The sequence below is a fragment of the Dromaius novaehollandiae genome, chromosome 4 (assembly GCF_036370855.1).
Source record: "Dromaius novaehollandiae isolate bDroNov1 chromosome 4, bDroNov1.hap1, whole genome shotgun sequence".
NCBI lineage: Eukaryota > Metazoa > Chordata > Aves > Casuariiformes > Dromaiidae > Dromaius > Dromaius novaehollandiae.
The window spans coordinates 8,464,037-8,489,688 of NC_088101.1; the positions used below are offsets into that span (position 1 = coordinate 8,464,037).

At 42.0% G+C, this 25,652-nt stretch overlaps 1 protein-coding gene across 6 annotated transcripts in view; it reads left to right on the forward strand.

The window, feature by feature from the left end:
- Positions 1-25,652, forward strand: part of ARHGAP24 (Rho GTPase activating protein 24) — a 242,647-nt gene that overhangs the window by 97,175 nt on the left and 119,820 nt on the right. The window contains exon 1 of one of the 6 annotated variants that reach the window (XM_026102780.2): positions 24,583-24,628. The exons of the other annotated variants lie outside the window; for them this stretch is intronic. Within the exon in view, the coding sequence (XP_025958565.2) occupies positions 24,598-24,628 (31 nt within the window). The 5' untranslated portion in view covers positions 24,583-24,597. Of the gene's footprint in view, positions 1-24,582; positions 24,629-25,652 lie in introns of those variants that run through there. 6 annotated transcript variants of the gene reach the window in all.

The following is a 25,652-nucleotide window of genomic DNA, read 5'->3' on the forward strand; positions in this document are numbered from 1 at the left end:
GATCTTTTCAGCTTGCCAACTGTAGCACTACAGCTATGGAGTCTGGGGTGGGGGGGAGACGCCATCTGCTACCATTTGGCACGATTTGGTCACTGGAGCACAGAGCACGGTATTGTCCTCGACCTTGGCAAGAGCAGCTGGCACTGTGCCTGCTAGTCTGCTGTCTTCGAGAAGAGATAGGAGCGGCAGGGTTGCTGTGGTAAAATAGCAACCGTGTCTCTTCCTTTCACGCTGCAGCAGCCTGGCTGCTGGGGGAGAGGGGCAGGGGAAGCCTCGGAGGCTGCCTACCTGCCGGCTCCTGCTGCGAAAGAGCACGTTGTGCTAGGAGCAAGGGGTCCTGCTCGCTTGTGATGCCAGCAAGGGGTCGCCAAACCCTGGTAGAGTAATACGCCTGTCAAGGACAACAACACCATTAAAGCCCTTATTGACATTAGAGGGTAATAACAGGCGGTTTATACAGGCTGATGAGAGAATGAGCGGGCTCAGTGGAGACCTTGCTCAACTTGGATAAACATCCCCAAACAAGATTAGCAACACCAGGGCCTGGTTTTCTTCAGAAGGGCAGAGCACCCGCCGCCTCATGCATTTCCATCTGTGCTATGGGTCCCTGTCATTTCTGAGAGCTGGGTCTCACTTTCTAGGGACAGAGAAAAAGAGAGCATGGGCTTATGGAAAAGCTTCAGGTAAACTACCTAAACCATCAGGTACATTTTTGCTCAGACAGTAAAATATCACTGCTTCAGCATGTGAATAAAATCCCACAGAAGTAGGAGAGGTTGCTTTCAGCAGCAGGCAAGATGAAGAGCCATGACATCAAAGTATGAGAGTGAGTGATTGGAGCGAAGGAGAATAAATAATGGAATTAAAAAACAATGGGCTACAGAAGAGGCATATAAAATGAGTGTTCGTATCAGGGGAAGTGAAATAATTTGGGCTGTACTCTTCCTTGTCAATCAAGAGTCAAGCTTTGATAATGGTGAACCACCATGGCATAAAACTTATTCACAAAAGGTGTGTGTGCAAATGAGTGCTGTCTTCCCCTTTCTGTTGAGTCCAGGCAGGAAGAGCAGCCTGCAATTTATTAGAGGCCCATGATAGATAAAAGCATGTTTAGGTTCCATCTGTTCTGTTTTTGGATGATGCCGAAAGAAGGGTCATAGCTCTGGAAGGGATGTATATTTGAAACCACTGCCATTTTTAGCTGTTCCAAAATTTTTCTCAGTCTGTTTATTGGACATCTACTTTTCTGTTTGATATGCACTGCCAGATACACTGCAGGTGTTGGTTAGCTCGCCGGATTAGATAATGCTGGGCTCTCCTCACCGACTCGCTCTCTTCCACTGCTGTGCTTGCTATAGGAATGATGAGGACTGGGAATAGTTAGAGAAACTATTTGGCGCATTTCAGATTTTAGTCATTTTGCTTTCTTGAAATTACATGCATAGTTTTCTTATATTTTATGTTTATGAAGGACTGTACAGAGCACGTACAGCTTGCATAATGCTAAAGAACTTAGATGTTCAACTGCATTGGGTTTTAAAAAACATTACTTGCCAAATACAGTGCGTTTTTAATGATTACTGAACTGTAAACACTTATCTTATTTTCTTTTGTATATGTGTGCTGCTGTGTGATTAAAATTAGGCTTTCAAGCAAGTCGTCTTTAGTTCTGCTTTAATTAAAAATAAAAGTGAATTGGGAGTAGGTAAAACCACCCCCCACCCCCACACATGATCCCAGCGCTCAGCAATTCTTACTGAACAGCGGGAAGAGGTAAGTGGCATGGACAGATAGGAGAGCACAGGCTGCTGCTTTGGAAAGTGGTCGTTCTGGTAGGAGTTGGGCACGTGGACGAGCACGTCTTTCCTGTAGAGATTTGTTCTTCCTGCGTGTGTCTAGAGGCAATCCTTATGGATCTAAGAGCAGGATTTTTCCCCAAATGACTCTAAATCTATTTGTTGTGGTTCCACATTAATCTTTGTAAACTTTTTGTGATACCTAACCAGTCTTTATTTAAAATACAATAATTGCTCTGTCGACTCCAGTTGCATATTTGGGATTGTCATTTAAAAGCCTGCTTAAAGGCAAGTTAGACTTCAGTGCACTAAAACCCATTAAAAGAATCCCCAAGGGCTTTTTGCATGTCAGTGCCTTTTAAAGCCATGTAGATTTGCAGAGAAGCGGGCTCTTACAGAAGGCACTCTTCTTTGGGAACGTGTGCATGCTGATTTATGGTGTTTTGAGTACAGCTTTGTCCACACATGCAGATGGTGGGAGAAAAAAAATGTGAAAGTCATTTTCCACTTGAAAGTGCTTTTGATCTCTTGGGACTCCTGTGTACTTCAGTGATAAAACCACAATTCAAATACGTTTGTCAGAGATTGTCAACACCGGAGCTGGAATAACTTAGGTTCATGTTCTCAAAGTCCCATTATTTGTTTGACCTGAAGTACTGTTAAAGCTGCAGCTTTTTTTAATGTATCAGCTCTTTTAATTCCTGTTCTGTTTCAACAGCGACAATTAAATATCCACGTGTTATTTAAGATAAATAAATGGAGAATACTCCCCTGAAAATGCCATGAAGATTCAGTCATGTTCATAAGTTGCCTTGCTCAGACAAAGGCCGGGGAGAGATTTCATAAGGCTTTTTTTCCTATAGTAATTAAATGATGTCTGACTGATGACACCGTAATTCAATAGATTAAATTGCCATGTGAAAAGATGTAATCTGTCATGCAGAGATGCACTTCAGTAATTAGTAGAACTGGATGGCACGCGCGACTCCTGCCCTAATTCGTATGAGCCCCTGGGTAAGTCACTTGACTCCTCTGATGCCACTGAATCTCCGTGTCTGGAACAGAGGCAGTAACGCAGAACATATTTTCTGAAGTGCTTTGAGTTTCTTTGTTTAAGAGCCAGATTGAGACAAGCGCAGTGCTACTGAGTTAAGTGGATTTGAACCTAAAACTGTCATTTTAGTTGGTCGCCATCCTTATTTCCGTAAGGTTTTTTGATTATTATTCATTTTCATATGAATATGTTATGTTTATTTACTAAAGCACTTAATTCCTACAGTTCAAAGACCTGCTAAAATCCTTACCAGAGTCATTTGGACAATCTCAGCCTTGATGTAGCTGGGGTCACCCGTGGAGATCTGTTATGCTTCACCCGCTTGTGTTCTTCAAGAGACTAGGTAAAGATTAAATACAGCACTTAGCTCTTCAGCTTGCTTTTTCCTATTTAGTGACACAACTTGCTGCAGAGAAGAACATCAAGATTTTGCCCTACTGCTCGGTAGAATCCATGTTACCTTTAACAGGAATGTGAGCATTTCTTTTTGCTAAGAGATCTGGGCTCTATGGGGTGCATGCCACTCTTTAAGTGGTTTCTCCTTTCTTTAAGTTATATACTGCAGTTGACTGATCTTGGCCAACTCTTCTTAGACATAGTATAAAATTTAAACCCAAGGTGGATTTTTTTTTGATGGTCAGAAGGAGATGCCTGACCTCTCTCCATTTCTCCTCCAGAGCAGTATTTTGTTCTGCAGAGTGACAGAGAACTTAGCTCCTAATTTCTGCTGCTAAACCAGCTGTTCTAGTAGTCTGTGCTGCTGCACTGGTGGAAATACTTAAAATTAATCTAACTATGCAAAGAGATCAGCTTCCTCAGAATCCTGTTCTTTCTGCTGAGGGGAGCGACCAGGTAGTATATAAAACCCTTTCACATGTGTGAACAGACTGAACTCTGCCCCTCATTTGGTTGGTGCCAGGCAATTAGCTGAGAGCGCTGCTAGTTGGCTGCTGCTGTTTCCGATTTACCATAGTTTTTGTTACCTGCGGCAGCAAGCCGTGGTATCGCAGCTAGGCCTTTGGCTGTTCCTGTACTCCAGGGCCTTTTCCAGCTTTCTCTTTGCACGGCTAAGGGAAAGAATTGCAATCCCTTCTTCATCCTTGATTAACTGTTTCTTGCTCTCTCCTGCATCTTCCTGCCATAAAGCTAGCTGTGTTTCTGCTGCCTCCGTGGTCCCCGAGAGCGGTAGTGCCAGGCCTGCATTCACCGCACTACGTCCTGGCTTGTGCTGCAGTATTTGGGACACTATCAGTTTCCCTTCACTAACTGCCCTGCTCTTGCTTGCTGAGGCCACCAAGGAGCCTTACAAAAACGTTGCCCCTGAAAGCAATGCATGGGACATGTGTGCGGTGATGAAAAGGGCGGTGTTATCCTCACGTTTCGGTGTCCAGGGCCCATTATGGTGACAGGGCATAGAAAGACTGTGGAGTGTATGCCACTCTTGTCAAAGTCCTCTGGTTTACGGGGGGACCTAAAAATTAAGGAAATCCAAAGCACGCAATTGATGAGGGTAATAATGTTTCATTTTAATTGTCCGTGATGTATTTTGCCAGAGAACACAAGCCAAGTGCACTGCAATGCTGCCCTCTGCAGCCTCCCTTTGCGGCAGCTGCGGTGGTCACAGAGAGCCGAATTTTTAGTGAAGCCCTCCCTGGATAAGGTTGGAAAGCTGTCCACCCTCTGGAGATGGATCTTTTGTCATTCACAGTACTCGCTCCTTCCTGGCATCGCTCTGCTAACATGACTTTCTACAGCAGGCTCTCGTTCACCCCCGCCAGCCTTTCCTCTTGCTGAGGATGTGTTATGTAAGCTGTCTTTTCCAGCTTTCATCGTATGGTCTAATAAGCCTTAGCCCGTGTTAATGATGCTCTCGATGCTTGTGTGGGCAGAAGTGGCAGAGCTAGAGGAGTGATTTAGCATGCAGCGGGTAAGGTGAGTAGATACCTTTACATTGAGTCACAGCCGTGTTTTGCTTCCTATTAATCTGTGTCTGAAGGTTCACGCTTTGTGTGCCTATTAATAGTTCTGACAGCCCACTGCAAATACTCTTGGTGTTTCATAGATGCCATTTTTCACGGAGTACAGTTCTCTGCTTGAAGTAAAACGAACATAGGAAAACATGTGCAATGTCCTTGGCCCAGTTTGCTAGTTTATTTGGGCCAGGTATTAAGGTGACATTTTTCACAGTATTTTTCACAGCTGTAAATTTGAATGGGCTGAAGAACAGTGGTTGGATCTGTTGACATGACTTCAAAACTAAACTTTCTCCTTTATTTTTGAATCCATGCTGGATAGTGAGGTCTGCTTAATTCGTTCAGGGTCTCATGTGAGCAAGGAATGTGGTTTTCTGTCACAAGGTATGCTTGGTTGCCTTGCCTGTATTTGTTAGCGTATGTAGCTATAATGTATATTTATCTTCCTTTATTTAATGTGCCTTGTTCAGATATAGATGCCCTTCCTCAAAGTTCAGTTCTTCGTTTTGGAATATTATTTACAGAGTCTAACCAAGCTGAAGTCATCCTATGTTGTCTTCCTTGTAAGTAAGGAGAGTTTGGCCTCACTGTAATGCGCTTTAAGCCCGTCCCAGCAATGTAGTTAACTTCTTAACAAATTGTGGGAAGTCCCTTAGTCACGTGTATTATGACTTGGAGTAATTTAGCTGTGCCTTGACTTTGAAGCTGGGGAATTCCATTTTAATCCATCCAGCAGTTCCTCGCTGTATTTTTCTCAGGTTTTTTCTTGATTTTTAGTGTCATTTTTTTCCTATGTGACTATTCTACATGCAGAAACTAAACATGAACAGTGAAAATCTTTGGGGGAAGCCAGTAGGGAAACTCCAGAGATGTGTTTAGTTTGGTAGGCTTAAATCATCAAGATGTAAGGCTTGCAAAACCAATGTAGGATGCTGACTTTTGTTTTGATGTTGACTTTATTGTTTTGCAGTCTGAATTGTAAACAGTGTGATAGCCCAGCTAGCAGAGGCTGAGGAACCTCACTTTTGGCAATGAGTGTACTCTAAAATCGCTAGTAAAAATAAAGCTATGCTGCTGTGTGCTGGAAAGAACGGATGGACCAAATGGTTGATAGTAACAGACTGAGTAGGATACAGAGAACTCTGCCAATGAATGTTGGAAGGTTCATCAGCGTTTATGAACGTATATTGTTGTTTGATCATTTTAACAGGATATGGTTGCAGATAAACACGAGGACTAGTGTGTGATACTACTATTTTTTTTTTAAGGTGGAGAAGAGGTTTTGCAAATGCATAGACTTTCAGAACTTGTCTTTTAGGGAAGGGATTGAGAGACCTTGAAAAATCTCACGTGACTATTGGTCTCTCGAGAAGATTGCTGATACTGAAAGGGATTTACATCAATATGACTTGAATTAGTTGCATCATTGTCTGTATGTGAAGTTAGCATCTATGTGCATCTAGTGCTCAGTACCGATTGCTTGCTTAGAAATCTTGCTTTCATGGTGAGATAGTGGCTTTTCCATGGCTTTGGAAAACAGCCCTTTCTCAGGGGCGTGTTTGCCATTCCGCAGTGAAACCATTTCTAAATGATAATATTAATGTGAACCAAAGGGATAAGAGAAAAAAGTGAGTGATGCCTTAGCTTGAGGGAAAAAAGAGGTTTCTCTGACTATTTCTGATAAAGAGAATTTCTTCAGACACCTTTCTTGCCTCTTTGTCAGTAGTAATGCCCGATGAGTATGTATCTGGAGTATTTTCTGCTGTAAACTGTAGAAAACAGAGTTTGATCTGTTTTTGGAGATGCCTGTTTTGATCTGTTTAGGGTAAATCTGTTTAATTCAAAGGCTGAGGCAGACTAGCAACCTCCAGAGAGCTTATCCAAAGTTCATGTCAATCGTCAGCGTGCACTAGGACTCCTAAAGATGGGACTGAGCCCACTTAATATCAGTCGTGTAAAACTTAAGCTGGGTAGGCTCCTTCAGCAGTTTACCAAGATAAATCATCCCGTTAAGAAGTCTCCACTGAGTATGGAGGATAGCCTGAACAGATGGATAGTTTTTCATGGGCATCCTTAGATATTATATCAGGTCGTGGAAGCAGAACTGACAGGAGAATGAATGTGATGAACGTTTGATAGAGTTTCCCACTAATATAATCCTAAACCTGAGAGGTTATGACAGGCAGCAGGTGAATGTATACTTGAGGATAGATTTATCCCATCGTTTTGGCTCTCCTCTGACAGGTGTATAAATCTTTCTCTTCAATTAGAAAAATACATAATACAGGAGGAGGAAGTAAATACAGAAACAGTTTCTTCAATTTGCATTTAAATTAAAAATTATTTTGAAATAAAATCACTATTTGTGCCAGCAAGATTTGTTATATATGAATGTGATATTAAATTTAAGTTTCATTGGGCTGCTGGCTTTCTCCAAATTTGTTTTATATAAAAAGCTTTCCACTTACATTCCTGGTCACCAGCTGTACTCCAAAATACTCTTCATGTTATCTTGTAACTAAAAGGAATAGTTTAGTGATACTGTGATACTGATGTTTCAGGCTTTTTGTTGTCCAGGGCTACCTGAGAATTGGAGAGTATTTTAAGTATAAGACTTGCTGTAATCATTTTGTGTGATGAACAACTGGGGTTTAAAAACACTCAGTTCCAGCAACTAGACTGACTTATGAAGGAGTGTTGACAGACACTTGCTCTTCTGTTCATCCCAGGCATAAAGGCCAGTTAATCCCTAATGCACAAGAAAAAATCATGATAGGCAGGAAAAAACCACTTCTCTGGAAGGATGTTCAAGCATGTAACAGACTTAACCAGTTAACTGTACTCATTCTTCGTATAACGGGTAGGAGCGCAAGCTGAGAGAGGCAGGAGCATATACTAACAAAAAAATAGCAGCAAACTTTGTAGCAGATTGTATTAAAATGTTTTTTTGAAAATCATACGTATGTCTTAAAAACACGAAATTCATTCCAGTTTCATTTTTTTCTGTATTTGTGCACATGTACCCATACGCTGAACTAGCCGGTTCTATGTGAACAACAGTCAGATAGGAAATTACTGATGGTCTTCAAGTTGTGTTTTCATGCATTGCAATGATCCCTCACCTCCCCTTGGAAAGTAATTGTTCTTTCTGAAATTAAATAGGCTGTATGTCACCTCAAAGCCACAGTCCTCTCCTCTGTGAAGGCCACCAAAGGTTTGAAAAGGAGCTTTCAAGGACTTTTTTGAGTTCTAATGCAACTCACCTGAAGCACACTTGAGAATATCTTTTCAGCTGGGCCTTGTCCTCAGGCACACCGTGCTTTCTTCAGGGCCGTTTGTCCTGCTTGTGTTGCTGCTCAAGAAGTTGCCTTCTGAAATTACTGTCAGCCTTGCTGTGGGCTTGTCCCGCTTCTTCCTCTGCTTTAAAGATGAGTACAGAGTAAGGGGAAGGCTTCCTGGTCTGTAACATAAATATTGCTTTGTAGTTGCCAAACAGTTTAGGTTGATGATGAGCAATGAAAATGAAGCCAACACTGTGTGGTTCGCGGTGGACAAGTTGCTATGCCATAAGTTTTCGATGACATTCTACATCTACTTCCCTTTCAGGACTGTCTACATCTAGATCTCTCTAGGAGACCCTGGAGATACAGTTTCTCAGCTCCAGGCTACATCATAGCAGCCATTCTGCTAAATAAATCTAGGAGCAATGTCTCTGGCGAAGGCCAAATGCTCTTGACTTCTAGCCCTCTGATGAGCATCAGCACATCTTAATCTTGGAGCTGGCAGTGGCCTGTCTGCTTTAGTGAATCCTGGCATGATGCAAGCTAGTGAGCCAGGCTATGAGTGTGTCTGCAAGGGTCCCATCAATTTTCTGCAGGCTTTTTATAAAGGGTAAAGCGTAAATCTGAAATGGTATTTTTTCCTGCACTAGAAGTATTCATTCCAAGTCCTGAGACCCTGCTTTAACTCGTTGCTGTGATCTTTTTTTTTTTAGTGATAGACTTGGTATTTTTCACACGTGTGCACAAATGGAGAGCAAAGCTGCGTGCTGTGGTTAAAGGATTTCTGTGATTGTACTATGCAAGTACAGCTTCTTTACTTAAGACATGTACAGCTATTCCAGAAAAGCTTTTCCTGAATACCTGTGTATTGCATTTCTAATAATAAACAGTGTTATGTTTCACATTATATGATTCTGTTTGAAAACTAGCTTGTGTTGTAGAGAGGTGATTCACTTGTCTTTTAGAAGAGCAGCACCCACATGCAGTTACTCAAAGTTGCTGATCGTTAAGTGTTTATTGTGACACTTGACCTTCATCTCAGTGCAACTCTGGGAATACTTAAAGTCTGGCCCCAGATAGTCTCAGTGTGTCTGGGAGATAGTTGTGATTTTATTCTTTCTCCATTCCATTTTTAAATGTTTACATTTTATTTAAAGGTTACAGTAAAATGTTATGGATATCAAGTCAACATTTCACCTGCGTGATATAAGAAAGAGGACATAATTCTTAACCTGAAGGTTAATTTAATCACCTTTTGCAAGTGGTTTAGAAGGACTATAGCAGTCTGGATCTAGTCAACCACATTGCACAGACAAGTTCAATTCACAACATAGACTCTAAAAGAAAAATGCAGATTTTGGGTGTATTCCCCTCAGATACTTAGCCTCAGGGAGAGGGGAAAACATGCAACTCTGTGTCCTGACATGGGTGCGTCAGGAGGAGCTCAGGGTGCTGCTTCCTCTGTGTTGTCTGATAGTCAATATGCGATCCTGTGTTCTGCAGGGAAGATGGTATTAAAATCTACTTTGCATATACTGCTATAGATGAATTAAAAAATAAGCAGAGTGAATTGTAGAGCTGGAGGGAAAATGCTTAACTGTCTTGGGCCTTCAGATGAGATCAAATTCCACCCTGCATTTATATGAAGTCCCACCCCAATGTCAGCTGGAGCCATACAAGCCTCTTATTCTGTAATGCATTTGCAATGTAAGTAATACTAAGTGTAAAAAATGTGTGCCATACTGCCTATGATAAAGGAATTATGCTGTCAGAGTAAAAAGTGAGGTGAGGAAGCCTGGAATTGATATTTACTGGTTGCTTCCAATTTCAGGCTCCAGAAGGACAGGAGTATAACTTGAATGAATATAGAAGATAGTGCTATAACACCTTTCTGGTCATTGAACCATTTCTTTTACTTGCAGTTCTGTAATACCTGCACAAATTTGTAGAGATCCGTGGGTGAAAGTCAGTGTTTGATTTTTAGATGATGTGAGAAGTTGCAGCTGTGTTGCTCTGTGCGGCTGTTAATGCATAAGAACATCTTCCAAAAGCATCAAAATGTTTAGCAAATACTGACTTTTCCTTAGAGATGAACCTACATTTTTGTCAGTTTCCCAAAACCTCTGCATATCATTATTAAAATAAATTTACCCCAGAAATGAACTGAAATTTCTAACATGTCAGAATCCTATTGTAAAGTAGATTTGCACATTAGCACTTTGCAAGAGGATGTATGACATGATTGCTTTTATTTTTAGGTAAGAGTATTTTTACACAAACTTAAGAGGCAGCAATATGTATCAAAAACACACAATTCTGTTTATACAGAATTCTGCAGCAGTACATCTGGTTCCAGTGGCAAAATTCCCAGCAGGTTCAGGTAAACAAGATGGCAGCCTGAATACAACAGGTTGTTGTGGAAAATACCATAATAAGTTGAAAATGCGAAGAGAATTTTAGGTTGAAAATTTCCAAGTCTCAAGTTTGAATTTATCTGTAATAGCTATATTTAACACCCTCCCCCCACCCACCCCCCGTCTTGGGGGAAAAAAGTCATCGCAGAGACTTCAATAACAACATATGGTCAGGAAGTCTGTTTCAGATTTTATCAAAAAGCCTTACATGTAATAAGATATGCCACGGCTCTGAGAGTATGTTTTCAAGTGGAAAATCAAACAATAACATTGAAGGTTTTCCTTTTGTTCCTTGTAGGTCTTCTTACATTGTAGAACTACATGAAAAGAAAAAGAAACCCTCACAGTCATGCTCTCTAAGCTGTTCCTTGCCCATAATCTGTTATAATAAAAAATCACAGCAGAGGAGGACTGTGAGGTGGAGTTACCTCTGAAATGTCCTGACCTTTAAATAAGAATGGAATCTAACATTTCGCTTGTCCTGACTAGAAACCGATGCCCTTACATTGACTTCAGTAGAACAGTTTTTGCAAAAATGATCAGGTCCTCTTTCAGTGATAAGCAACACAATTTAATACGGAAAGCGTCTACAGAGTATGTGTTTGTATTCTTTGGAGTGTGTGTGTGTGTGTGTGTGTGCATTTTTGTATATATATAAAAATATGTGCATGTATGTAGATATGTATGCTTGATACTGTGTCTATATACATGCGTGTATGTAAAAAAGTGAACTGCTTTGTGAGATCAGAATTTATGCCCGGTATCAATAAAATCCATCTACGTTGTACCAGTCTTCAGAAATGTCAAAGAAACTCTTCCATTTCCCCCCGCCCTCCATTTTATTCACCAAAATACTCCCGGGGAAACTCGTCTGCATAAAATATACATACATAGCAATTAACAGTTTTGTACATAGTGTAAGATTTTTCCTCTTGAACATTTTTCTGTAAAACATGAAATTTGATCCGTCTATTATTGGATAAAAAAGTATCTTCTTTAAAAGGAAGTCAGCGTGGTTTATCCTTAATAAACCATTTATCAGTTACGGCAGGGCCAGTTAAACCTTAGAGTATAGCTACTCTGTGCTTTTCACTTGCACCCAAAAATTTGACATCTGTCTGGCTTTGGGAGTGTGTTTGTTTTCTTAACACTGCAGGTTTCTCTTGGAGCATGTGAGCTGCTGGAATTTTGCATCGGGGTAGATAGAGAAGTGCAGAAATTCTTGTCCTGTATCCAGTGAGGGAACATGTCCCATAGTGTTCTGCACATTACGAAATTGTGTCAGTTTGTCCCCTGAGGCTCATCCAAAGATGAACTTAACGTCTTAACGTCGCTTTAATGGCGGGAAGCAGAAGAAAAGGGGCATTTACGTACAGACACTTTCTGCTCCCAGAGTAGACTCTTTTTTCTTCTTTGTTTTTTTGCCAAAATGATTTACTGATAGCTACTTAATGACTTCAAACAGCTCTAAAATAAACAGCTGCTCCCAATACTTCCTAGATAATACAAGCTATCAGCTCAATGATTCATAGCGGAGTGATTAGCTTCACTTCAGTACTGATGGAGGAACTGGGGAACTGTAAGCAAAGATATTTCCAAGAATAGTCGGTAACTTATATCAGCCCAGTTTCTCAGCAGTTCTGTATGCTTGCTGCTCCTTTGTCCAGCTGATTTATTTTTGAAAAATGAGGGAAGAGGATTTGGGAATACTTGTAACTTTTGAGAAGCACGTGCGATAAATGATGTGATGCTGCTCTGAGTTTTTACAGTGCTCTTCAGATCTTGATCCTCTTCAGAAGAGGTGTTCCAGAGAAAACCCTTGCATACTCCCAGTTGTGAAAGGTGCAGGAGCCTGCAAATGATTGTTTACCTGGTTGGTGGAGCACTTCCGGAGGCAATATTGCCATGATTATTGACAGCCGATTAATTTTCACCTTTTTGCCTTGCATTGAGGTAACCCTTGCCAATGCCAGTAACCAGACGTAAGCCGTAGTTTGAGTTGTTAAGTGTTTTTATTGCTGTAGTATTGACTCAGAGTAAAGAGCAGAGTTACTGTAAGCGCTGAGCTGTTGACATTGCTTACAGTTACAGTCTTCCATCATCAGTGGGGTGAGAAGGCCTGGAGGCTGTCCGGCTCCCCGTGGCTGAGTTGGGTTGACCGAACACTGCTGCTTTCTGATGCTGTGTGTGGCACTCTTGCAGCTATATAGCTAGCACATGTCCTATTTCAACTTGCACAGACACCCAAAAACCAGAAAACAGTCCTATTTGTCCCTTGGGAGCACACGGAACTCCTTTACTAATGAGATAAACAGCAAGTTGGAAAGGATGTGTTAAGGTAATGTGAATAAATGTCTCATCTCTCCATTGCTTTTAACAAATGCCTGCCAGACTAGTATTTCCTTCTTGCAGTGCAAATAAGGCTGGCACCTTCAGCCTGGCCCACAAGATGCCACTCTGGACCACGAGGGGCTTTCTTAGACAAAAGCATCTCCTGGCATCTTACTTCATGAGTCAAAACTGGCATTTATGGGCCAAATCCACAGTTAGCTGAAATCAGTAAAACGACTCCTTTTTCAGTTGCACCTTGCCTCTAGAGAAATTGCCGTGAGAATGGCACTCTTTTCTTGTCTAATCCCCTCCTGCCCCTTAAAAGAGCCTCCCATTGCTTATCGTACAAGTGACTTTTAAGATAAATGATAAATGAATTTATTGTACTCTAGCAAGTTGACTTAAATAAGAATTTATGTAGACATCTAGTTTCCAAAACAGGTATCCCCACATGCTCTGTTTCATTGGGTTGCTACTTTACAGTAGAGCCAAAATTTCAGAAGCGAATAATCAAGATCCTTAAGTTTTCATTTTATGTAGTCTAAACGGCTATACGATTAGGATTAGGTCCTGTTGTGCTAGTCGAAGCGTGAAAAAGAGGTAAATGGATTTTAAATAAAAGATTAAAAAGGCAAACAGCCTAGGAGTGGTGTAGCTGCCTGTAGCCAGCATACACACTTGTAGGTAATTCTTTGGTTGTCTTCTAACATAAGGACAATTATTGGCTTTCCCTAACTGCTTTGGAGTCTGCTGTATGTTGTCCAATGCCCTGATATCAGCAAGTGCTATGTTTTTGATTAGTTAGTGAGCAGGTAGTAGGCAGTAGGATTCAGAGGAAGGAGCACAGCCCTTTCATACGCTTCAGCTCTTGCAGGTGAAATAGTATTGACTAGATGAACATAAGAGAACTTTTGTCTCCACTTACAAGTTGCCGCAGCTAAGGGATTCCTGTCACCGTGTTCATCTCCTCCTCTTTCCTTCCTCCTCCTCTGTGTGATGATGCTCTCAGTGCTTGGATCATATCACTTCTTTCTTGGTGTGATGTAGAGCATGTGATTGCTATGTTGTAAATTCACGGCTTTTAATGGTTATGGTCTGAGTGGGTCACCGTTATTTCAGGGTTAAAACATGCTTGGGAGCTATGTGAACTTTGTTTTAATTTTAAGCCTGTAAAATGGAAGAAGAAAATGGTGGTTATAAAGGGAATTGTAAAACAAGAAAGTAAAAATTGTCCTAATCTTAGTTCTAGTTGTCAGAAAACCTTCAGTTTTTCCAGACCGGATGGAAAGTGCTTCTTTCATGGCTGTCTCATGGCTGTTTTCTGATGGGTTTTGTAACGTGAAACTAGATGTACTTTCACTAATCTTTAGCATGCAAAAGCAGAAAGCATAGCCAAAACACGTTGCAGTACCTGTGCACTACAGCTGCTTGGAGTGTCCTCACTGCAGCTTTGAGCTGTGGGCCGAGCTGCTGCGGAACAACGCTTCCCATAGCCTTTCGGTCTTTCAAGGTTGTGTAACTATTTTGTGCTTAAAACGTGATGGAAGAACGTAGGCAGAAAAAAAATGAACAACGCTTTGTTAAAAATTTGTGTTGTGCTGTTGGTTTAAAAAACAACATATGAGCAAAAGTTAAGCTAACGTATTTTTATTGCAGTCACCGGTACTGGGTTCAGATCTAGAATATGCACTGAGGAACCATTTCAGAGAGTGGGCGTCTAGTGTCTGTGTTTGAACTGCATGGTTGTTCACTTGCTACGCTGTAGAAAATGCTATAGCCTTCCAGGTAATGGTCATCACAGTTATTTATACCTGCAAAAACATATAATAGCAGCAAAAAACCTTCCACTTGCAATATATTCCTAATAGTACAATTGGTATGGGGATTGTTATCTGATTTTAGATGCTTTAAATTGTATCCACTTGTTGTTTCTCTGTAGGAGACAAGTCTGAAACCAGCTTTCTTTCTGAGGGTAAAAATGTAGGCTAAAGATCTAGCAGGGAAGACCATATTTGTCATCAGTGCCACCTAAATGTTATCTTGATTCCTCATAAGGTGAATATTTATTGACAAATTAAAGTAGCAGTGCCCTTAGTATATGAGATTTTTGCTAAGGAAATTTAGGCGTGTGAATAAACATTTTGATTTCTAGTAGAGAAAATCCATGTGTGCAAACTGTAGTGACATATGGACACTTGTATTTCCCCAAAGCTGGAATTTTTGGAGGTTTCCCATTGATTCAGAAAGTAAAAGAAAGCAAAATTCAGCCAACCCTGCTGGCTTGTAGGTTACTTTCATAAAAGTTTTCATGTAAAGCAAACTGTGAGCCCAGTTGCATTCATGGAAAACTTGCACTTATTAACTGTGATCTCTCTTTGATGTATCTATGGATAGCAGTTTCACCATACAGTAAGAAACTCAGATATATTTGATGCTTTAGGCAAAAGAGCAAAACAAGCATCCCGTAATTACTTACTGCTCTAATTTTGCACTTATAAAGTAAAAGCGTGATAAAAGGAAACTTTTATGCTGGATAGATGATCCCAGCTTAAGATGCTCTTAAATGATTGTATTATTAGGACTACATATGAGAATTGCTTTTTTTGTCAGGTGACTTATTAAAACATTTTTTAAGGGCTAAAAATCTTGATGGATTTTGTCATGCCATGTTTATTAATTTTATTCAGCTGAAGTCTCAAACACTAGTGTTGAAAAGAAAATGCTGCAAACACCTCAGAGCTGCTTTTCTCTGATAGTCTAGAATTGTTCTTTGAGGCCGTTAGGGTTTATTATGTGAATATTTGTCCAACTTTAGGCATTTTTTTCATAGGGTGTTATGCACAGTGCGCATTTCATTATGAAAAGCACCAAAATACCTGTTACAGCCCCGAGAGGTTTGTTCCATGAGAGCTGACCCGCTGTGTGTGAATGCAGCTCCCCAGTGTAGCCTTGGCAGGGAGGTTGCTCAGTGCCCGGCCCTGGGGGTACTCGGAGCTGTACTTTCTCCCTGAGTGTGAAAAAGTCCTGCTTAAACCCAGAGGTCACCCAGCGACCAGACCAGACTGGGGCGGTGGCAAAGTATTAAATAAAACCTTGCTCTGGCTGTGAGTCATACCCATAGCTCTCTTGGTAGCAGTGGTAGATAAGTGGCCAGCTAAGCCTGTTTTAAGCCTGGAATTAAATTATCTGATCCTGAAGTATTTCCCCTTCTCCTAATGGACAATCAGTAAGTCCTTCCTTTCTGACATAATGCTTTCCTTTTGCATATAACATGCAGCTATGTTGAAAATGTAGGCGCTCTGCCTGTAAACTATACTGTAAAGCGTTCAGATGTGAGCGCCGCAGAAGTCCTTCAGATCTGTGTGTGTGTGTGTGTAGTGCCTTGTGCAGTGAAGCACCGATCCCGCCCAGGGCGTTTAGGTACTGTAAGCAATAAAGGATTTGCCATAAGGTATGGAAGAAGGAGAGAGGAAGTCAGTATATAAGCTGGGATTTTCCACTCGTCTGAGCCTTGTACTTCCAGACTTATTTATTAAGGGATTTATTGGAAGAGATAAAAAGAGATGTAATAAAAGCTTTATTTAAAGATTTATTAAAATGGGTAGGTAAAGAGATACAAGTAGCCTGCACAGACATTTACTCATTGCCTCTTCCCTGTGCTGACTTATGTATTGCCAAGTGCACAATGGAGCAGTGGTTTGGAGAAGCCCCACACTGGACCCAAAACTATCTGGGCAAGCATTTTTGACCCTAGGCTTAGGAAATGCAGCAGGTTTCTGCTGAGAACAGGAAGGCTTGGTCTCTGGGGGCAAGGTGACCTTCTGTTTCCACTCCCGAGGGAAGCCCTTCCCTGCGAAGGGCACGATCAAGCCTTGTGTGTGTGACTGCTAGTTGGGCAGATATCGGGTTAGTCAGCCTTGAGGGGGAGGTGTTATAAATCACACTGCTGCTAGAAGATAACTTGGGTATGCTCACTTTTGTCTTTGGGTAGGTGCCAGCATGCAGCGAGAGATTACTGCTTGTTAAGGAAAATGAATGGATTTATGTATAAAACACAGTAGCCCTCCAATATGGTCCACGTTTGCACTGAGAAAAAAACTCGCAAATCCTGACCTGGGATCCATGTCCCTTTTGAAAGCAATTCTTTGTGATAAGCTGTTGTGCTCCTTCCTTAAGTAGCAACTCAGTATGGCAGATGCTTTTTTTTTTTTTTTTTTTTTTTTTTTTTTTTAAATGCATTCAGCTGATTTCTAGATGTTAAAATAATTACATTCCTGGGGAGGTTCATACCAGCTGAGAGTTAGAGCTGGATGGGAAAAAGGAGAGATTGACTGCTTCTCTGGGAGTAGGAGCAAGGGATCTTGGAAAAACAGTGGCCCAGATCCCTGTGTTCTCACCCACCCCTGTTCTTTTTCGAAATTCATCGTTTAACAAGCAGAAGTCTGTAAAAGTGTTGCCTACTTCTAGAATATTAGTCATGAAAGACATGGTGAGCACATGCCCTTGTCCTTAATGCCACTTAAACTGTTAAGACAGCTTAGTTACTGCTGCAGTACTTACAGCACAGAGGCTGAAATCGTCCCTGCAGCTTGTGCCACAGGAAGACGTCATCTTCTGAGTCATTTCTGGGGTAATATCTTTGTTTCCATTTTTATTGGTCTGTATTACAGGATATGTCGATGTGGCGGTTGTGCTTTTGGGCGCGCGTGTGTCTGGTATGTTATAAGCATGCGTATTCTGGGACCAATTTGTGTGACAGTTACCCCTAGCCTCCAGATACCCCAAAATACACGTGCCTGAACAGACCTACGGTCCGGCACCAGAAAGAGACTTGACTAAAACTAGAATAGAGTTAATAAATGCAATGGAAAATGTGTATGAGGAGGGTCAGCCTGGAATGGGCACTTCTTCCCAGAAGAAGCTAGGAAATTGTGAAAGCCAGAAAAAGCCCACTCCTGTAATTGGAGCAATGGGACATAAAACCTGGGAGGTAATGTAATTCATAGCTCCCCAGAGAGCTCTAAGTCAGTACGGAGCAAGCCAAGATGGGAGATTGAATTATCTATAAAACTGCCTCTGCAAAATGATTCAGTTTCTCCTTCAGAAAATGTAATAAACATATGTTAAAATACAGTGATTTTTTTCTTTTATTTTTGAAGCATTGGTGACTGAAGGAAATCACTTAAATCCTCAGTAATGAGAAGACAGCATTGTTATGTGTCTGCTATTTCAATTAGTTGAACTTGTTCTATTCAAGAAAACAAGTCAGAAGACTGAGAAAGAAATGTAAAGCCAGATTTCTCTTAAATCCTGTTTAGAGACGTGATTGCTGTTTTATGCTATTAGAAAGGGTCTAATGGATCAACTGTGCATTTACCATCTCAACAAATTGGCAATTAATAACTTGAGTGCTTGAACTTTGAAGAAGTGAGGAGATTAAATTGTCCATCTGTGTTGACAAGGGTTATTTCCTCTGATTTATGTGTTTGCAGTTTACATTTCCTGTAGTATATGAGGACAGAAGTAGTTCATGTGCATTTTCGAAGACCTCAGAATATGGACCGGAAGGTAGAAGATGACAAAATATCACAATCTGCTACCTAGGGTTGTAACTAACCTGTCTAGTCCACTCTTTCTGTATCCTTCACTCACTTTTACTCGTTACTAAGGTGGTTAGCGAGAGATGCTCTCAATGCTGTGTTTGAACGTCAAAAAAAAAAAAAAAAAAAAAAAGAATGATGCACTCCTAAAAGGTATATTTCTTTAAAAGACTGTAAATTTGGGGGGGGGGGTTGTTTTTGTTATTTGTTTTTAGTATTTCCATAATATCTGATATCCTTGTTCTGTTAGTACTCTCAGTGGAGAAGAGTAAGAGTTTAAAACCTCCTCTGTTACTTGGGGACAGGCCACTGAAACCCAAGAGGTACTATTGGCTTACATTTCCTGGCTGAATAACTAAAAAAAAAACAGTGTCCATCTGTTGTTTGTGAGAATTTTGGATGGGGAAATGCTGATATACACATGGTAACAAAATGGACAGACTTTGTTTTGCGAGGGGCACTAAAGAGCAACGCACCCTTGGGTCTGCAGCTGCAAGAAGCAGCTTTACACCCCAAACGCAATTCAAAAGCCTGCTTGCATTTTGATCCTTGAATTCTGTAACTCCTTTCCTCTGGTAGACAACAGCACACCGCAAGTGAGTAGTAGGCCTGGGCAGGTGGGATAGGTAGTACTGGTTTCTCAGATTCAGCACAAAAGTGTTCCTGTTATGTGTGGGACCTCTCTGTTAGATATTGGCAAGGAACAGGAATTCTATATTTTGTCTGTCGTACAGCCTCAGACTCCATCGGAGAAGGTCTGTTAACCAGTTGTCTATAACTACAGTACATCTAGTTTGGAAGTCTCTCTGTTTTTTGGGCTATGAGGCACACTCTTTAGCGCACTGCACTTCAGCAATGAAGTCTGCCCCCAAACTGTTCTTTCCTTGTCATAGTCTTTACAAGCTGGACATCACTTCTGTCTTAAGCGCTTTCCCTTTTGCATCTCCTAATTAAAATATCCATTTCGTCTACTGCATTTGTGCAGTGACAGTACACAAGCTTGTCTTTACTGCAGGTGGCTTTTCTTCTGTTTCAGTTTGAATCGGAACAGCTTGCCTCTGTGCAATTCGATCAAGTATTGCTATTATTAGTATTATTTTTAATACTTCATATGCACGCTCCAGTGGGTTGCCAGCAGGGAGTCCCAAATCCTTGTTATCATGGGGTGTTCCAGCTTCGTGCTGTGACTTGGAACAAACTTGAACAGTGAGAACTGATTTGCGATGCCTATGCTGAGAATATTGTTGAACTTAAATGGAAAGATACTTTCATGTTTTAAATTACAAACTTCTGGTAACTATTGTTTGCCATTAATTTCTGTTTCTTTGTCCTGTTTTGTGACCACTCTGTCCTTCACTGGTCAGGATGGACAAATAGTAGAAACCTGAGGCTGCCTAAGAGGCCGAAGGTGCCAGTGCTCTGAAGTTTTATCATCTCCCTTTTATTTGGACTGTTTGTGAATGCTGTGGAGAAGGCTTGGGGACGGAGAGCGCTGAAGGTTCAGTTCATTGGCATTAGTTGCAGAAACCGTTGAAACGATTCTGGGCATGCAGCATATTTGTTATGCCTGGTTTGCGCCAGGCACGAAGATACGCAATTCAATGAGCCTGTTCTCTGAAAAGGTCAAAAAATCAGTGTGAGCTTTCACTGCATACTAAAGAAGCAGGGAGAACTCAAGCACTGCCAAGCTGTTGCCCATGTGCGCCCTTGGTACGTGATGTTGTTTGTGCTGCCTGCGTTGGTTTGACACGGTCTCTGCTGGCGTTTCTTCTGGTTCTGTGTCTTAATGTATCTGCCTGAGGTAACGAATCTCATGTGGCCCCAAGCAAAGTGTTTTCTCTCCAAGCAGCTAGGAAACTGGTATAGCACAGGCATGACAGTCCTTTTACTTAAGTAGTTAACTTTGAAGACGCTACCAATTGTCGTCTCTTTTATGGGCATTGCATTTAGACTAAAAGAGAACATGATTTGGGTCTATTTGTGGCTTGATTTGAAGGATTTCAGATGCACCACAGCATCTCCTGCTTTTACATTTGGTTGCAAATATTATTTTCAAGAGATGATAGTAATAAATTAGAAGAATGCATAGCATTTTTATTAATTGGGAAATGACAGGGTATTATGCAGCAAAAAAAAGCTGAAATTTGGGCCATTCAGTTTTCATATCAAACAACCACTTTGAAATCTTCTACCTAAATTCTTAGCAGCTCATCTGGGTGTTTCTCCCTTGCTTTTTGAAAGTGGATGAGTATCACTTGAGCCAGCGCTGTTCTCTGCTCGAGCTGCTTAAATGAATCATACAGCAAAGTTTAGATGGAATTTTTTGCCTTTTCTTGCGTGCCAGGGGATTTCAGCTAGTTATTTTAACTTTTAAAATATTTATTCAGTATTACACAACACAAAATCTCCTTAAGACCCATGCTTCCTAGTGCGAATATGTACTCAGCCTAGCTGATGTTGGCTGTATGTGAGTGCAGTCGGGAGGCTGGTATCTCTCCCGTGGCGCAGGAGCACTGTGCTGTCTGTTGGAGCGCAACTGAGAGGCTGCACTTCGGACAGGTGAGCCATGAGGACGGAGGAGAGACCCTCTGAGAATCGCTTTTCTGGCTCAGGCTTTCTGCAGAGCTCTGCATTTCTGAATTGAATTGGCTGCTGTTGTCCACGTGAGCACATCCATCTCTCCTTTCCTGGTCCATGTCCCATCTTGATGATAGAAGACTAACAAAATTAAACATTATGGAAGATACCTGCTTTTCTGTGTGCTTTGAGGCTGAGAGACATGTTCTTCCTTTTACACAAACTACAAATTCCTTTCCTGAATTCTTTTTGCAAGAGAGAGACTGATGGTATGTGGCCTCATGTCCAGGATACCCTGACCCTGTCCCATTCATTTCCACACATAAAATCGGAGTATTAAGGTGAAGCCAAAATCCACCCTCATCTGGCCCCACATTAAGAAGCAGGCTGTGAGGATGCAACTTTGGGTCTATCTTTGGACTTTCTCATTTGACTGTTGAGGGATTTAATATTTTTTGCTGAGCCGTGGTCCTCCCCAGGATACTGGTTCCTTCTCAGCCTGAGACACTTTGTTCTTCCTTGTATGCCTGTGTGATGTTCCTCTGCACGAGGTTGTGCTAGGCCACAACGGAGAGCCTCTCCAAAATGAGCGCTGGATATGTAGGCAATCCCTGAGGGCTCCTTTGCTGGTGGAGCCTTCCCGTATGGTCCATTCAGGGCCCTTCACAACCTCTTCACAGCAGCAATGACGGACTTTCTGCTGGGGACTGCCCAGCTATACGCCTGCAACTCACTGTGCATGGTGAGTGTCTTGCTACTGGCTCGTGAAGGTCCCCCGTTATCTTCTCTGGACTCACAGAGCTTAAAACGGAGTGGATTTCCCTGTGCCGTTCTAAATGATCTGCATGCTGACCACACTGATCCTGGGGAAACAGAATGCGACTGTCCATCTCCTATTAATCTTCTAAAATCCTCATCACCGGAATGGGCAAGAATAATATTTACAGTGTCTAAAAATAGTACAACATACATTTATTACTTCGGCGTTTCAGTGAGTCAAGAACTGTGTAGCTTCAATCACACATTTACCACTGTTTTTCTTCTGTCACATATACAAAATGACTAATGCATGAATTTATTCAGTCAAATCTGGCAATTTTGTTCTTAGTATTGCTTCAAAGCAAGCAGCCCAGTGGGCCGGCACCTTCGTGGATTTCTGTTTATTATATGGAGAACCCCGTACAGCCATGCCATAAGTCTTTGTCAGGCTTCATTTTCCAGGGGCAGCATTCAAATCTGGATGCAAGCGTTCAAGAAATCAGAATATTTTTGCTTCATTCGCCGACTGGACGAAGAAAACGTTTCTAATTTTTGCAACATAAATGCAGCAAGCAAAATGTCACCTTCATCCAGGAATAATTGTACCAATATATTACTAAAAACAGAGGTTTCTTCTGCATGAAGATCACCTTAAATAATATTTTAGTATGAAGTCTGTGTAATTGTTTACAAGGGTCAACTTTGTTCTCCTTGAGACCAGTGTACGTTTGGGAAGTGCACTGATTCCAGGAAAGTTGTTAGTTTTCACTGGCATCTTGGAGAAACTGTTTGATTCAGGATTTGTCAAGAAAAAGGAAATTAATGAGTGACTTGATATTGGACTACCCAGTGTCCCATCTTTATGGAACCTTGATCTTGGTACTGCTTTCTTTTATTATCTCTGATAAAATGAGTCTCCCACAACCTGCCACAGCAAAAAAAAAAAAAAAAAAAGGGGGGGGGGAGAAAAAAGCGATTTCCACCTCTTGGTGAAATGTTGAGATGACAATAATGAAGGCCCGCTGGGACTTCACAGTTTTGGAATCAGATGTCTGCTGCAAGCACTGCTATATTTACAGTGATAATGTTATATCCTTTACCCTGTTTTTATAAACAGAGATTCTCCTAATACACTGTAGATGCTTTTTGAGAGTGGCTGGAAAAAAAACAATCATAGCTCTAGTACAGACTTAATGAACTATTACTGTAACTGTGCCAGAAGCAATAACCCACTGATAAACTAATTTACATCAGAAAGTACAGCTTCTTCTCTCTAGACTATGTACAAGCATCCTTACATTTTAGGCATATTCCTTAGAAGCTTCCGAGCTTTTGGTTTTCTAAAGCTGGCATAGTTGCCATTTGTCTGGAAGCCTGTACATCTAAAAATCTTGAAGAAGTCTTATCTGGTGTTGAGACTCCTTGGCCGGCACCTTCAGCAGCGTCTCGGAAAGCATTTTTATATGGCAAGCCTCAGTTTTTTTCTTTCCTGAGTCCTTACCCACCTGCTAACACTTAAATACGTATTTCCATTCCAAACTCTTTTTTTACAGGATGTCAGACTGTTCTTTTGTGTCTAATCACAGGTTCTGCACTCCTCAACAGCATTAACTTACATTGTACCTACTTTTCTCCACAGTGCCGAGGTTGAGATTGGAACCTGTGAAACTGTCCGTTTCCAGGATCGTCCCTGCGGATTGTGTGTAGTGCACATGTTTGACTGTACACCCTGCAGCGCTCCTGCTACAAGGGCAGGGGGAAGAGCATTACATTTTTCAGAGTTTGAAGGGGGAGATACGGACTGGATAAGCAAATGATGAAGTGGGTGGAAAAACTGGCTGGATCACCAGGTTCAGCTGGTGGTGATGGGTGCTGCAAAGTCCAGCAGGCAGCAGGTTGCTACTAGCGGTGTCCCACAGGGGTTGGTCTTGGGGCCAGGACTGCTCAAGGTCTCTGATGAACAGCCAGGCTACTGGGACGTGGCATGCTCTGAGCAAGGTTGTGGTCGATCCCGACCTGGGGGAGCAGTCGGTGTGTTGGAGGGCCTGGCTGCTGCTCAGAGGGACCACACCAGGCTGGAGAAGAGGGCTGATGGGAACCCCATAAAATACAGCAAAGGCGAAGGCTGAGTCCTGTGTCCGGGCTGGAGTAATCCCAAGCAGGAGTAGAGGCTGGCTAGAAATTTGGGTTTCTCAGAAAGATTGCTGGGGATGTGGTGGACAAGGAGCTGGGCAGGAGGCAGCAGGATGTCCTTGGGGTGCGGGAGGCCAACTGCAGCCAGGGCTGTGTTAGTGGTAGAGTGAGGGGAGGGATTCGTCCTCCAGTCCAGTTTGGGCTCCCCAGTACAAGGAAGACACTGCTGTACTGGCACGATCCCGGGGGGGCTGGAGCAAGGACCAAAGAGGAGAGGCTGAGGGAGCTGGGTCTCTCCAGCCTCAAGAAGAAAAGATGAAGGAGAGCCTGTATTGCTCTCTGCAGCCCTGTGAAGGAGGGAACAGTGATGGGGGAGAAACAGAAATGGACTTACTTCTCTAAGCTAGCAGTGATATATTCCATTGGTTGCTTTTATTGACTTTGGATGCTGTGTGTAGCAGAGTAAAGGTCTTATCTTGCAGGGATAAGACAAAAGAGGTATACACATGGTCTTTTGCACCACTGTAATTGCTAAAGCTTTATCTCGTTCTCTTCGAAGCCAGGCAGCCTGAGTCCCTCAGCATCACAGCAGCTCAGTACCTTCCCCTTTTCTTCTGCCCTGGCTTTTCCTTTCTGTGTGAGAGAGAGTATTCCCATTTGCATTCGAGAGGACAGCCGCATGGTTTCAGTAGTTCCAGTGATCGTTCTGGGTACGTACTGCGTCCGAGTTGGGGGCTGGTTAGCAACAGGCGTCCATATGGGAAGAATTTATATTGTCTGAGTGGGCCGAACACTGAAGTACTGTAAACGGTGTTTTCACACGCTGCAGCTGATTCCCACAGTTTCCATTGCTTTAGGCTGTTGCCTCTGATGAAAAACAAACAGAACAGTCTGGGAGCTGAGGAATGTAGCCTGAAGCGCAATCAGCACGCTGCCTCCCCTCCAATATACAACTTGAAACAGAAAGGGAGCTGTGTAAGGTGGGCACGAAAGAGGGGCGTCTGCACACCGGGCTCGGTGCTCCTCGCTAGCAAGTCTGCAGTTCTCATACACTTGAGAAGCCGAGAACCCGGCTGGGAAATTCACTTTGGTGTTCGGATGGTTTACCCTGTGAGTAACTGTAATGATCCGTCCAAGGCATACTCAGACAGTTTCAACAGTGAGTGTGTACGGCTAGTGGAACAGCTATTCAGTCATGACTGAGTAAACGCAAGCATTAGTTTTTGAGGCGTGTTTCCGTTGCTCGCTGCACAAAAGAAAAGTAACTCTGATAGGATGCAGTGGTTTTTTGGACATATGCTGAGCAATCACAGCGAACGTACCACGTGGCCTAATATACTGTTAGGATGATCACATTTAGAATAATACTCCATACCTGGTCTTTGCTATGTTCTGTTGTTTAACTCCCTTTGCAATTCGCAGCCTACGTTTTCTCCTGTAACGAAATGAAATACACTGTGGCTTAGCAGATAAATTTCTGTTTTGGACACTAACAGTTCTTCTAGTGTGTGCAATATGTGGTTCCAAGTGCTGATATTGATGATTAGCATATGTTTTTCATGCCCACAGATAGTTCTGCGATTCTCCCACCGGACAAACTCCACCTCTTTTATGGCTGCCTTTGCACAAGGAAATATCTAATCACGTACAGTATCTAGGAATGTTTTCCTTGGCAAATTCTGCCATACCTACAGGAGTGCCTTCATAATTCTGCCTTCTGTCAAACTGACTGAC